Genomic DNA, 12,619 nt, shown 5'->3' with positions numbered 1-12,619 from the left:
TCCGGGCGCCTCCCGCCGGGCCCGCGCGGACCATCTGCTGGGTCCCAGGAGCTGCTGTCCCCGCGCGCGAGCCGAGAGAGGCCACCGGGGTCCCCGAGACGTCGCCGCCGCGCCTGCCTCCAGCGAGAGTACTGTCCGGAGAACGCGGGCCCCCGGCGTCGGAGGAGGCTCCCGGCCCTCCTCGCCCGGCACGTGGGAGCCGCCGCCCGCCCTGCCCCGCGCCCCGAGCTCCCTGAGCGCCGAGTCTGATCGCAGGCGGGACGTGCGGGAGAAGAGCGATTGCTAAACGCTGCCTTAAGCCCCTAGGAAATCCAAACGTGTAGATAGCCGCTGCTGCTTAGGTGAGCGGGTCTCGAACTACACGGCGTTTTGCATTTTCCAGATGTGTTTGACCTTGATGGCGACACGAATAGTATAGGGCTGATCGGTTGCCAGAGGCAGCGTGCCCAGATTCACGTTAGATTTCAGTACTCTGACTGTAAAAAACTAGTTATGATCATCAACTTGTGTATGATCGTCAACGACGAGTAGCATTATCCGAATTGCGTGGTGTTTTCCTTTCCTTACCTTTCTTTTTTTTTTTTTTTGCCAGCCCCAGAATTTTTTTTTTGTTTCCTTACCTTTCTTATGTTTTACTAAAGGATTTTAGTCGGCGCACATTAACGTGCAATAAAGTTGTAAACCTCCGTTGTGTCTACCAGCACGGATTTACAAACACACCTAAAAGAAATCCTAGGTGTGGAAGCGTACTTGTGCACAGTATTGTGCCTGGTGCTGTCCAGCTTAAGCAGACTGTTCTGGTACTTCCAAGCATGACTGCATGCTTTGGAGAACTTTAAAACAAAATGTTAGCACTTTTATCCCTTAAGTCCAGAGAGCCATTTAATTGATCTATGAGTGGCTTTTAAAGGATCAAAATAAAGTTTTAAATACTGTGTTTCCCCTGACTGATGAGTATTTTATGTTGCCTTAATTACTTATCTTTTCAGTATATATATTTTGTCAAAACTAGTGATGTTTCCTGAACTACATTGAGAGGTTTCTGTGCCATTTAGTGTGACAAGAATCAGTAAAAGCGAAATCATGATTGAGAAAGTCAGTAATGACGTCATTGCCACTTACCAACTCGTGGTGTTTACCGTTTCTGTGATTTTATGGCTCTTCCCCTTTGTAATAAACTTCTCTGACTGTTTTACTGTAACTCCATATTTACTTCTAGCACTGCAGAGCATCTCTGGTGCAGCTCATTTACACCCCCTGTCTCTTGAATATTGGTGTTTCCAAACATTTCTTGCAAGCTATGACATCCTTAACTTACTGGCCGTGTTTTCTTTAGCTTACTGCCAAAGGTTAAAAACTGAATTTTGAATAAGTAGCATTTTATAGAGATAGCTTTTACTGGCAATAGATAGATATCAGGGTAAAAAATATAAAACGAAACAAGCACTATGAAGTCAGAGTTTTAAGTACGACGTGGAATATAAACAATTTTATCGATTGTACTTGGAGTATAAAATTATTTATGATACACTTAATTGGTGATAGCTGAAATCTTCACTAGTAATAATGTTTAAATATTTTAAAATAATGAAGCTTTGTCTGCCTTCTGATTCACCAAAAATGAGAAATAAAAGTATCAAGATTTCTTGTTTTTTTAATTGTGTATGTGTATCTGTAGATGGGTATATGCATGTGAGTACTAGTGCCCTCAGAGGCCAGAGATGTTGGAGCCCCCTGAAGCTGGGGGTGGGGGAGATACAAGTAACTGTGATCCTCCCAACCTGGGTGCTGGGAACTGAACTCAGGGTCTCGGCAAGAAGAGAACGTGCTCTTAACCATTGCGCCATCTCTCCATCCCCAAAATAACTGGATTCATTTTGTAATACAAATGATCTGTTAATGCTGCCTACCTTTCAGATTTCTATCATTCACAGTACCATATGGGAGGTAATTAAGCCAGATTCCTTGATTCACCAAGAAAATAAAATGAATAAAACGGAAAGCAGTGTGATGTTGGACATGGAGGCATACCAGTATAATTGCAGTACCCCTGTGGCTTAGGCAAGACAATGGCCAGTTCAAAGCTAACCTGGGCTATATAGCAAAACTCTATCTCAAAAAATAAGCAAGAAACTAACAAGCAAAATCATAACATGATACACGCTAGAGGAAAAGCCTCTAGGTTTTCCATATCTTATCTCACTAAAACAACCATTTCAGTGGCCGAATTTATTGATCCTATAAGTAGAGGCCGAATTTGCAAGATCATCTGAGTCTGCAAGCCTCATAAAAATATTTGTGATTGAAATTGCTAGAATAAGCCGGGCGGTGGTGGCACAGCCTTTAATCCCAGCACTCGGGAGGCAGAGGCAGGCGGATCTCTGTGACTTCGAAGCCGGGCTGGACTGACAGCCTCCAAAACAATACAGAGAAACCCTGTCTCGTAAAACCAAAAAAGAAAGAAAGAAAGAAAGAAAGAAAGAAAGAAAGAAAGAAAGAAAGAAAGAAATTGCTAGAATAATAGTTTTTCCCCCTTTACTGAGAATTAAACCCAGAATCTGCCCAATGCTAAGCAAACATCCAAACCACACAACAGCTATTTGACAAGCTGAATGATAGGGTTTCATGTAGTAAAATACATATTCTCTTTACAAACTGTCTTTTTCAGATTTAAAACTGTTGTATACATGAGGAGTGACTCCATACCAATCACAATATGTCAAGAAAGAAAAAAAGACCCAATAGAAATGTTTCAATCTGGACAGCTGGTAAAAATCTGTGCCCCAATGGTTCGGTATTCAAAGTAAGTATTGTTAAATCATTAATGAGCCAATATTTGATTTTCCTTTTGGGGACCCTCCCAAGTACAGTGATAGTCACTCAGCTGCAAAGGCTTTCAAACTTTTAGCTTTGGACTCATGATTCGGAATTGAGTCCTGGTGCTAACACTTAACTGGTGTGTTTGTAACCATACATAGATAACTTCTCCAAGCATTCCCCCCCACCTCAAGTCTCATGCATCTCTGGCCTCCTAAAACTTGCTACTGGCTGAAGGCCTGATACTTCTGCCTTTATTTCCCAAGTACTAGGGTTGCAGATATATGCCCCCGTAACTATCTTAAATAATGCTGGAGGCAAACCAGGGCCTCCTGAATGCTAAGCAAGCACTGTAACAACTGCACTACATACTCAGCCTCATATGTATAAGAATGATAATGTATTAGGATACAGTAGATATTAAATGGATATAAATGTATACATGCAGGTTTTTATGTGAATATGCATCTTGGGACCAAACACAGTGGTAGAATTGTCAGACCTGGGGTGATTGGATGCTTAGATTTTGTTTTTTAAATGCTAAACTTCTCAAGAATGGAGATTACCGCTTCACACTTTGACCAAACACTTGTTACCATATAAATAGTTTCTTGTCCTCATCAACTTTTAATAATGACATATTTTACCATTTTATAGATCAGGCTCATGAGTCTTCAGGTGTGTCTCACGGGTCCTCACCAGCCCCCATGATGGGTATGGGGCCTAGGTCTATTGCTACGCAAACTAGAAAGCATTCTCCAGTGGCCAGGCCATCTGGAGGTAACCAGCCAATATCTAAAAGACCATGGGAGATTCAAACTCCTGGAATTGAGCTGAGGCCCAGGATGAGATATCAAATTCAGGCCCAGACAATTCCTGCACCTCCAGCCCCTGGTAACCATTGTTTTGTTTCCTTATGAGTTTGACTATTCTAGATGCCTGGTGTAGCTGAGACTTGTCTTTTTGAGAATAGCTTAGTTCACTTAACATTTTAAGAATATTTATGCCAAGATTCGTCCATACAATACCATATGCCAGCCTTTCCTTCCTCGTCTACAGGTAAATAGGTCGTCCATTAGTCATACTGCATTTGTTTCTCTTCATCGGTTGGTAGACATTTGGATTGCTTCCACCTTTGACAGTTTCGGGCGGTGAGATGTCAGGGCATCTTGGAAGAGTGCAATATAGGCTCCCCGCCCAACATCTCCTATCAGAGGCGCGTCTGTAGCATTCTGTGTTTCTGTTTCTTAAGTTTTCAGTCTTTCAAAGCTTCTCTTTCCCTGGTCCTTTATAAGGCTGAAGACTTGACCTTGGGCCCCTTTTGTCTTCACTCAGCTGATTCCAGGTGGCCAGCTTCTTCAGTCCCAAGTCTTGTGTATTTAAAGCAAAAAGAAAATTCACAGGACTTGCAGGGCTACTAGCCTGGCTCCCTTCCTCTCTCTTTTGTGATTTTCCTATCATTGTTCTATAAATAGTTTTGAGGTTTTAGCCCACATAGGAACAAGCAGACCACTGAGTTCCAGGGCAGCCTGAGGTATGCAGTGCGCAAGTACCAAGGATTTTGTTATACACAGCAGGTAAACTGGGTGAAAGTCTATGTCTTTCATCCAATAAAAAGTTTCTCTAATAAGTGCTTAATAATTGACTAAATTGGCTGGGCGGTGGTGGCGCACGCCTTTAATCCCAGCACTCAGGAGACAGAGGAAGGTGAATCTCTATGAGTTTGAGGCCAGCCTGGTCTACAGAGTGAGTTCCAGGATGGCCATGGCTATTACACAAAGAAACTGTGTCTCAAAAAGGCAATAAATAATAGCTAATTAAATTGAACTTGCAAATGCCTGTGTTTCAAGGGTTTTCTAAATTCATTATTAAAGTTTTATGTTTCACAGGTTGGCTTTTAGAACACTAGTAAGAAAATACTCCTGTGATCTGTGTTATACACCAATGATAGTTGCTGCTGATTTTGTCAGATCTGTAAAAGCCAGAGACAGTGAATTTACCACAAACCAAGGTATGTAAAACCCATAGTTTGCTGACTTTGTAAAATAAAAAAGTGTGTGTGTGTATATATACACACTCAACTATTTTGTATAACTAGATGAAACGTTCAGAGATTATGCTTTATAATCCATTAGTTTAAGTGCCTTTAGTATTTTAAAATCTCAATATGGGATGTCTTTTACACTGTCAGTAATATATCAAAATGTAAAGTCAGCCATTCTTAAGGTCACCTGTCTTGTTGCCTGTAGTCTTTTCTCATTCAGACTATCCTCTAAAGCCCAAGATACAAATTTGTGTAAGATACAAATTTGATCATGTCCCTTTCCTGCTCACAGGCTCACACAGTCCTTCTTATCATATCCATTGCTTAAAATAATGGCTTCAATATGGTTCCCAGGCCAGAGGTGACTTCATTGTTGGAAGTGAATGTTTCCAGACTCCACTCTGGGCCTTCTGTATTAGGAACTCTTTGTGTTTTTGAAATGCCATCTTGCTGACATTTGACAATCACCAGTCTAGAGGCTAGAATCAATCTCTATACCTCTCCCTCTCCCCGTCTTCCCCTCCCCCTCCCCCTCTCCCTCTCCATCTCTCTCTCTCCCTCTCCCTCTCCCTCTCTCTGTCTGTCTCTCTCACACATTCCCCCTCTGTGTGTGTGTGTCTCTCTCTGTGTCTCTCTCACACTCTCCCCCTCTCTCTCTCTCTGTCTCTCTCTCCTACCGTCTCTCCCCCCTCTCTCTTTCTCTCTGTCTCTCTCTGTCTCTCTCTGTCTCTCTCTCTCTCTCTCTCTCTCTCTCTCTCTCTCTCTCTCTCTCTCTCTCTCTCATCTCTTTCTTACACATACACACATGCCTGGCAAACTACAGTTCATGGTCCCTAATCCACCATTCAGAGTTTGTAACCAAGGAACCACCTTCCTTGATCACCGCACCCACATCCTCACTCGTAAGCACAGGCTCTGTTATTGTACTTAATCCTACTATTTTGTTTTCTTCCTATAGGCCCCTCTCTCCCCCTAAATTATAGGTTCATAGAAGGCATGAACTACAGGAAGAGCTTGATCTTTATATTCCGCAGCTAATGGTGTTGAAAATATATTAGATTAATAATGGTTATTAAAGTAGAATTCTGTAACTAAGGTAGCAACCGGGGAATGCACCCCACATGCCAATGAAGAATAAAAGAATGTTCATTCTCATCATTTCCCAAACCAAAGAGTTGCTGTAGAAATCTGTAGTCAGTGCAAAGGAGATAATGTTCCAAAATGTGCCTTTTATAAACATCTCTTCAATTTCAAAAAAGTGTTTGAAATGTTAAAATGCATCTTTCCAGAATTTTAAAAATATGTGAAAAATATGTTATTTAAGACCTAGAAAAGCTGATACATTTGGCTAGCCTAGATTTTAAACTCCATATAATTATAGAAATGTACTTTAAGACAAACAGAACTAAAAAGGTGTGTGTGTGTACATATAATAGACAAGTCGGATTTCTTTCTTTTGTAAGAAAAATTAAAAATCGAAACATAGCTAGGTATGATAGAAATGCCTCTGATCTCAGTACTTGGAACACAGGGCCAGGGACATCTCAGACTTTGGGGTTTGAAGCCAGCCTGGTCTGCACAGTGAATTCCAGGCCAGCCAGGACAACAGCATGAAACGCTGTCTTAAATAAGTAAGTAAGTGATAAAAGAAACAAGGAAAAATTAAAAATAGAAAACTGTGAAAAGTACAAATAAAGACACAAAGATTGTGTGTTCAGTGTGGGTAAGTTGAATGGAAATAAAAACACTTCATAATCTAATAATAGTATCTATGGCCGGTGTTGGTGGCGCACGCCTTTGATCCCTGCACTCAGGAGGCAGAAGCAGGCAGATCTCTGTGAGTTCAAGACCAGCCTGGTCTACAGAGTGAGTTCCAGGATAGCCTCCAAAGCCACAGAGAAACCTTGTCTTGAAATACCAAAAATAAATAAATAAATAATAGTATCTGTGTTAAATACATAGTCAGTGACAAATGCTTTCTCAACAGTTACACTTCCAGGTAATTATCTAGGAATAGACTTATAAAATGCAGTTTACACAACAGTGTGTAGACCGTCCATATAGAATATGTCACTAAATAGAAGCGAACACAGCTGAGTGCATTTCCTGGTGACGTAAAGAGCAGAAGGTGTGGCAGTATGTGTAGAATGCTCACACTCACTTGCATGTAATACGTACATAGATGCTATTGTTCTGGAATCGTTTTCATTTTATAAATTTGCTCACACTCACTTGCATGTAATAGGTATATAGATGCTATCGTTCTGGAATCGTTTTCATTTTATAAATTTGCTCACACTCACTTGCATGTAATAGGTACATAGATGCTATCGTTCTGGAATCGTTTTCATTTTATAAATTTGCTCACACTCACTTGTGTGTAATAGGTACAAAGATGCTATCGTTCTGGAATCGTTTTCATTTTATAAATTTTGCAGTGTTTCATTTGATTTTTTGGCTGTGTGCATGTTTCTTCTATGAAGTTTAATGTTGAGTTGTCTTTTTTTGTGTGTGAATGTTTCCTCTATGAAGTTTAATGTGGGACTTCCTTTTTTGTGTGTTTAATGTTGAACTGTCTTTTTTTTTAAACAGGTGATTGCCCATTGATTGTTCAGTTTGCTGCTAATGATGCAAGACTTTTATCTGATGCTGCTCAAATAGTCTGCCCCTATGCAAGTGGAATAGATATTAACTGTGGTTGCCCTCAGAGGTAAAGGTCAAAGAAATTAGGGGGAGAAATCTTTCCAGTTTTTGAAAAGTTAAGAAGGACAATTTGAGCTCCTTCCCCGGAACCTATGTGATGGAGGAGAGAACCAACTCCACAGAGTTGTCCTCTGACCCTATGTGCATACTATCCATACACACTAATAATAATTAATTAATGAAATTTTAAGAGGAAGTCTATCGAGTTAAAGCACTATGGTTCTAAACAAAAATTTTTTTAAAAAAGTTATTTAGGAACATGACTTCAAAGGTCTTTCATGATGCCCAAAATGATTTGTAGACTTGAAAAACCAAAAAAAAAAAAACAAAAGCAAATTACATGCTTTCAACATACAATGGCACAGCATACATTATCTTTTCAAGAGAGGAAAGGGAGCATAGTGAGGAAATACTGGACCAGAGCAGACTGGAATCCAGCAGGGCAAACTCCAGATTCTGTATTTCTGTGGCCATAGCAAAGGACGGAGATGGCTCACTTCCCACCTTTGCTGACTGCAGTGCTCTTCTCTCCGTGCCTGCTGCCCTCCCCGTGGCATCTCCATCCCAATCCAGACTTCATTTCCACAGCTTCACACAATGGCCTCGCGGGGCCTCCATGCAGGGACTCCCCTGCCATACTCCTGGCTTCAGAGGCTCTGCTTAACTACAGAGCAAGTCTCCACAATCCCCTTTCTCTCATATCCTCGATGCTGAAGTAAGAACCCCTGACCAAAGCTGCGAGTCCAGTAGCCTTGGCATGGCCCCTTCTTGAAGTACATTTGTATAATCTTTGAGCAGCAGTTTTTTGGGTACAGAAATTTTCTTAGGCCTTTTCCTTCCACAAGTTGCTGGATTAGCTGGGTGGAGTCTACCACAGAAAGTACTACTCCCTTTATTCCATCTAATATCCCTGCCCTCCGAATCTCCTTCAGCCCAAGCCTTGGCTCCAACATTAAATTTTCGGGCACTCTTTTTCTCTTTAAAGTGTGGATTGTATATTTCTTCCTGCCCTGCTTGTCCTTTGTTCTCTGGGGGTCTGCATAAGATTTATTCCTGGTGATTAAATTACTAATGATGAAAACCAGAGTGTCAATACTAGGTGGTCTTGAAATCTCTGCCAACAACATCAACCAAAGCCTCTTATTTTAGCCCCAGGCAGATTCTTAGGACACAGGTGAAAAGCAGCTGCATTCTGTGGCTTGCATGGCCTCAGCACTGCTGTGTTCCAGGCTGTTGCTCTGGTGGCCTGTTAGGCTCCACTTAGAGCATTCTGCCGCTTTTCCAAAGTCCCAGAGTCTCCTACATTTCTCCAAAGAACAGCATGATCAGGCCTTACACAACAGTACCCCACTTTTGGTACCAAGTTCTATATTACTTACTTTTCTATTTCTGTGACAAAACATCATGACAGAGGCAACATATAAAAGAGTTAGTTGGGGTTTGCGGACTTAGCAGGTGAGGAACGACCCTCCTGTTGAGGCGTGTGGCAGCAGGCGGAAAGGCTCGCTAGATCATCTAGCAGACAAAGGCACAAAGATGTACCTGGAAATGGAGTAGGCTTTTGAAACCTCAAAGCCCACCCTGGGTGACATGCCTTCTCCTCGTAAGTCTTCCCAAACAATTCCATTAACCGGGGACCAAGCATTCAAATATGAGCTTTTGGGGGGCATTCTCATTCAAACACCACTCAACATGTTTTCTTACACAACCCAGAATACCTATCTCCCCAGGAGTAGCATAGCCACAGTAGGGGCTATGCTATGATCACTAAACAAGAAAGTGTCCCACAGAGATGCCCACAGACCAATCTGATGGAGCCAATTCCTCAGTTGAGGTCCTAGATGACAAGTTTGTATAAAGCTGATAAAATAGTTTTAACCTCATCCGTAGCTAATTCTTTGAGAATCTAATGTCTACAGCAATCCCAGAAATGTGTTTCTACTGCCATGTCAGATACACTAAAAGCTGATTTTGTGTGATTTAAGCCATACCATTGGCATTGTCCTAATTAATTACCTTACTGTAGTCATTTTTCCTTTCTGGATCACAGCTACTTGATTGGACTGAAGTAACTGAGTTTGAATGGGATGTACTTAGTAAACTACTGTTCTGGCAATATGCTAGGTTATCTGCTAATAGCCAGAATATGCCCAAAGAATAAATCACAGTTTTAAATGTAGCATAAGCCAAATCAGATTAGACATTTGTATACTCATTAGGAGAATTAGATGTGCTATTTAGTAGTGTTGGAATGCTGTGAGTCAAAAATATCTCTCTACTCTTGAGACTTATAAAACTTCTTGTTATGCACAATAAACATTAAACTTGGAATTTTAAAAATTTGAAGTAATTGCAGTTAATGTGAACACATAATCTATTTAAGTTGGATAAATTCTAATTTAATACTCTCACTTAGCTAATGAAAAACCATTTCTAGTACTTTCTGGTCTAGGCAAGTATTTTCCTGATTTCGTGGACACATTTAGAAATGTTGATCTATGGGCTTTATTTAGTACTACAGTCTAGCTAAGCTAACTCGCCTGCTATAGATCCATGAACTGTAAATGTCTGCTTCCCTCCAGATCATCAGCTAGAGAAGAGACTGATGCCGTACATTTCGGTTTTATCCTTTGCTATACTTGTTCACAGTCTACCTGTTGTGTTTGTTTTATCAAGGTGGGCGATGGCAGAAGGCTATGGAGCTTGCTTAATAAACAAGCCAGAGCTTATTCGAGATATGGTGAAGCAAGTAAGAAATCAAGTGGAAAATCCTAGATTTTCAGTCTCAATTAAGATAAGGTAAACAGTATTTCAATCTACTGACAAGTTAATCTATTGCTTGGAAAGTTTAAAAATATTCCTTTTGTCTAGTGATGTCGTGGTGTATATCCTAAATAAAGTAGACACTGATGTGTCGAAATATTGAAAGATGTTTATCAAACAAACATAAACCCCATTCTTGAATTATAATTCTGAAACCATATTTCTTAACAAAATAATATATTCCTAATTAAAAGATCTCATTAACCCCTCAACTTTCCTAGGTACTATTTAGCTAATGATAAGAAATATTCCTGGCACCAACTAGAAAGCAGGAAAGATATTTGAATTAAGATTTAATAATAAAAAAATATTTAACAATTAAACCAAGATTCTAATTTGAGAGGCATGCACATCATGTATTAGGATAACCTCTTTGTGTTCCTCTGCGGCAGTATGCTGATGACTCTTAATTTCTCAGAGCTAATAAGGAAAAACAGTGAGGAAGAGAAAGACCTTTGTCACTGTATTGTTTCCATAGTCAAATAACTAAAGCCGAGGTCTCGACTGGGAATGATCACTCAACAAAACCTTATTAATAGTGACATGAAGTGATAATACAATATGCTGAAGCTAAGTAATGGAGTAGATGAAGTATCTTAGTTATTTTAGCATTAAAATCTGTGTGCTGTGAACAGCTATAATTTTGAAATTTTAGGATCCATGATGACCTTACAAGAACCATAGATCTTTGCCAGAAGGCTGAAGCAACAGGAGTGTCCTGGATTACAGTTCATGGAAGAACCATTGAAGAAAGACACCAACCAGTCCACTATGATGCCATTAAAATGATAAAGGAAAGTGTGTCTATACCCGTAGTTGCTAACGGAGACATAAGAAGCTTGAAAGAAGCAGAAAATGTGTGGCAGATGTCTGGGACAGATGGTAAGAAATAAAGACTGGAATTTTTATTATTTAGTAAGGATGGAAAGTGATGTTAATTTTATTTTATGTAGCACACCATCATATCTAGTGACCAGTAAAGTCATCTGCAGATGTGCTATTTATTGTTTTGTTACATTTTATCGTTAAAAAGAATCTAGAATACCAGAATAGAGGATGAGAGTTAATGAACTTGATCGGCCACAGGAGCCTTAGAACTGCCATGTAGGAGCCGGCCGTTGGTGGCACACGCCTCTAATCTCAGCACTGTGAGTTCCAGGCCAGCCTCCAAAACAATACAGAGAAACCCTGTCTCTGGAAAAGAAAAAAAAAAGAACTGCTGTGTAATTTCATTATCCCTTACATAATTAACAATAATTAACAAGCAGCCCTATGGTAACTGTTACTAGATGAAAGCAAGTCGATTCAACTTTAAGCAGCCCAATTTATTACAACATGGATGTCTCTCAAAGAAACAGTCAATTAATATAGATGTATTGTATAAATACAATTGGTTTATCAGTGGCACCGGAATCAACTTATTTCTTGTTGTATTTCATTAATTTGTTTTGATGAATACTCTTGCATTGCTTGAACTGATAACCATGGACTCTTAACTCATGAACAAATGTGTTGTGTTTTTCTTTGCAGGTGTGATGGTTGCAAGGGGCCTTTTAGCAAACCCGGCTATGTTTGCTGGATATGAAGAAACCCCACTGAAATGTATCTGGGACTGGGTTGATATTGCTCTTGAACTTGGGACTCCTTTTATGTGTTTCCATCAACATTTAATGTACATGATGGAAAAGATCACATCCAGGCAGGAAAAAAGAATATTTAACGCTCTGTCAAGCACATCAGCAGTCCTGGAGTACCTTACAGACAATTATGGTATTTGACTCGACTTTAAATCATTGTAGTATATACTTGATACCTACATGGAACCATATGAGGTTCCTGTTGTTCTTTTAAGTCTGTAGCTTTTAACTTCAGTACAACAGCAGTCAATGGGGCACATGTCTTTAAGCACTCGGAAAGCTGAAGGAAAAAGATTGAAAGTTCTAGGCCAATAAGACTCTGTCTCAAAGGGAGATTTTCCCTGATTTTAAAAACTCAGACCTGGGGCTGGAGAGATTGCTCACAGGCTGTTCTTCAAGAGTGCCTGGATCTGATGCCCAGCTCCCAAGTGGCTGCTCACTGCTGTCTGTAACTCCAGTGCCAGGGGATCCAACCCCTTCTTCAGGCTTCCTCAGGCACGATCCAGGCATGTAGTGCACACAGACATTCAGCTAAAACACATAGCTTTTTTACACACAAAATTTTAAGAAATAAAATCAGCTTCTATACCCCTTC

At 40.3% G+C, this 12,619-nt stretch overlaps 1 protein-coding gene across 2 annotated transcripts; it reads left to right on the top strand.

Annotated features, from left to right (window-relative positions):
• The first annotated feature begins 11 nt into the window (after positions 1-11).
• Positions 12-12,619, top strand: Dus4l (dihydrouridine synthase 4 like). Of its 2 annotated transcripts, none has more exons than XM_005076233.4 (7): positions 12-341; positions 2,669-2,803; positions 4,707-4,828; positions 7,454-7,571; positions 10,241-10,363; positions 11,043-11,269; positions 11,918-12,619. In XM_005076233.4, exons 2-7 carry the CDS (start codon positions 2,688-2,690, stop codon positions 12,163-12,165), a joined length of 954 nt encoding a protein of 317 aa, XP_005076290.1. In that variant the 5' UTR covers positions 12-341; positions 2,669-2,687; the 3' UTR covers positions 12,166-12,619. The 2 variants fall into 2 exon arrangements, with proteins under 2 accessions (XP_005076290.1, XP_012973291.1); XM_013117837.3 differs by having other exon boundaries at positions 4,692-4,828.

The sequence above is a fragment of the Mesocricetus auratus genome, unplaced genomic scaffold (genome assembly GCF_017639785.1).
Source record: "Mesocricetus auratus isolate SY011 unplaced genomic scaffold, BCM_Maur_2.0 Super-Scaffold_15014, whole genome shotgun sequence".
Classification (NCBI taxonomy): domain Eukaryota; kingdom Metazoa; phylum Chordata; class Mammalia; order Rodentia; family Cricetidae; genus Mesocricetus; species Mesocricetus auratus.
The sequence above is the reverse complement of the archived record's forward strand: the minus strand, read 5'-3'. Positions and strand labels throughout refer to the sequence as shown.

Excerpts from the sequence above, each read along its gene's own strand:
- Dus4l (XM_013117837.3), top strand. The coding sequence starts at position 2,688 with ATGAGGAGTGACTCCATACCAATCACAATATGTCAAGAAAGAAAAAAA. Across the intron at positions 2,804-4,691 it reads CCAATGGTTCGGTATTCAAA|TTTTATGTTTCACAGGTTGG; the intron begins GTAAGTATTGTT and ends TCATTATTAAAG. Across the intron at positions 7,572-10,240 it reads AACTGTGGTTGCCCTCAGAG|GTGGGCGATGGCAGAAGGCT; the intron begins GTAAAGGTCAAA and ends TGTTTTATCAAG.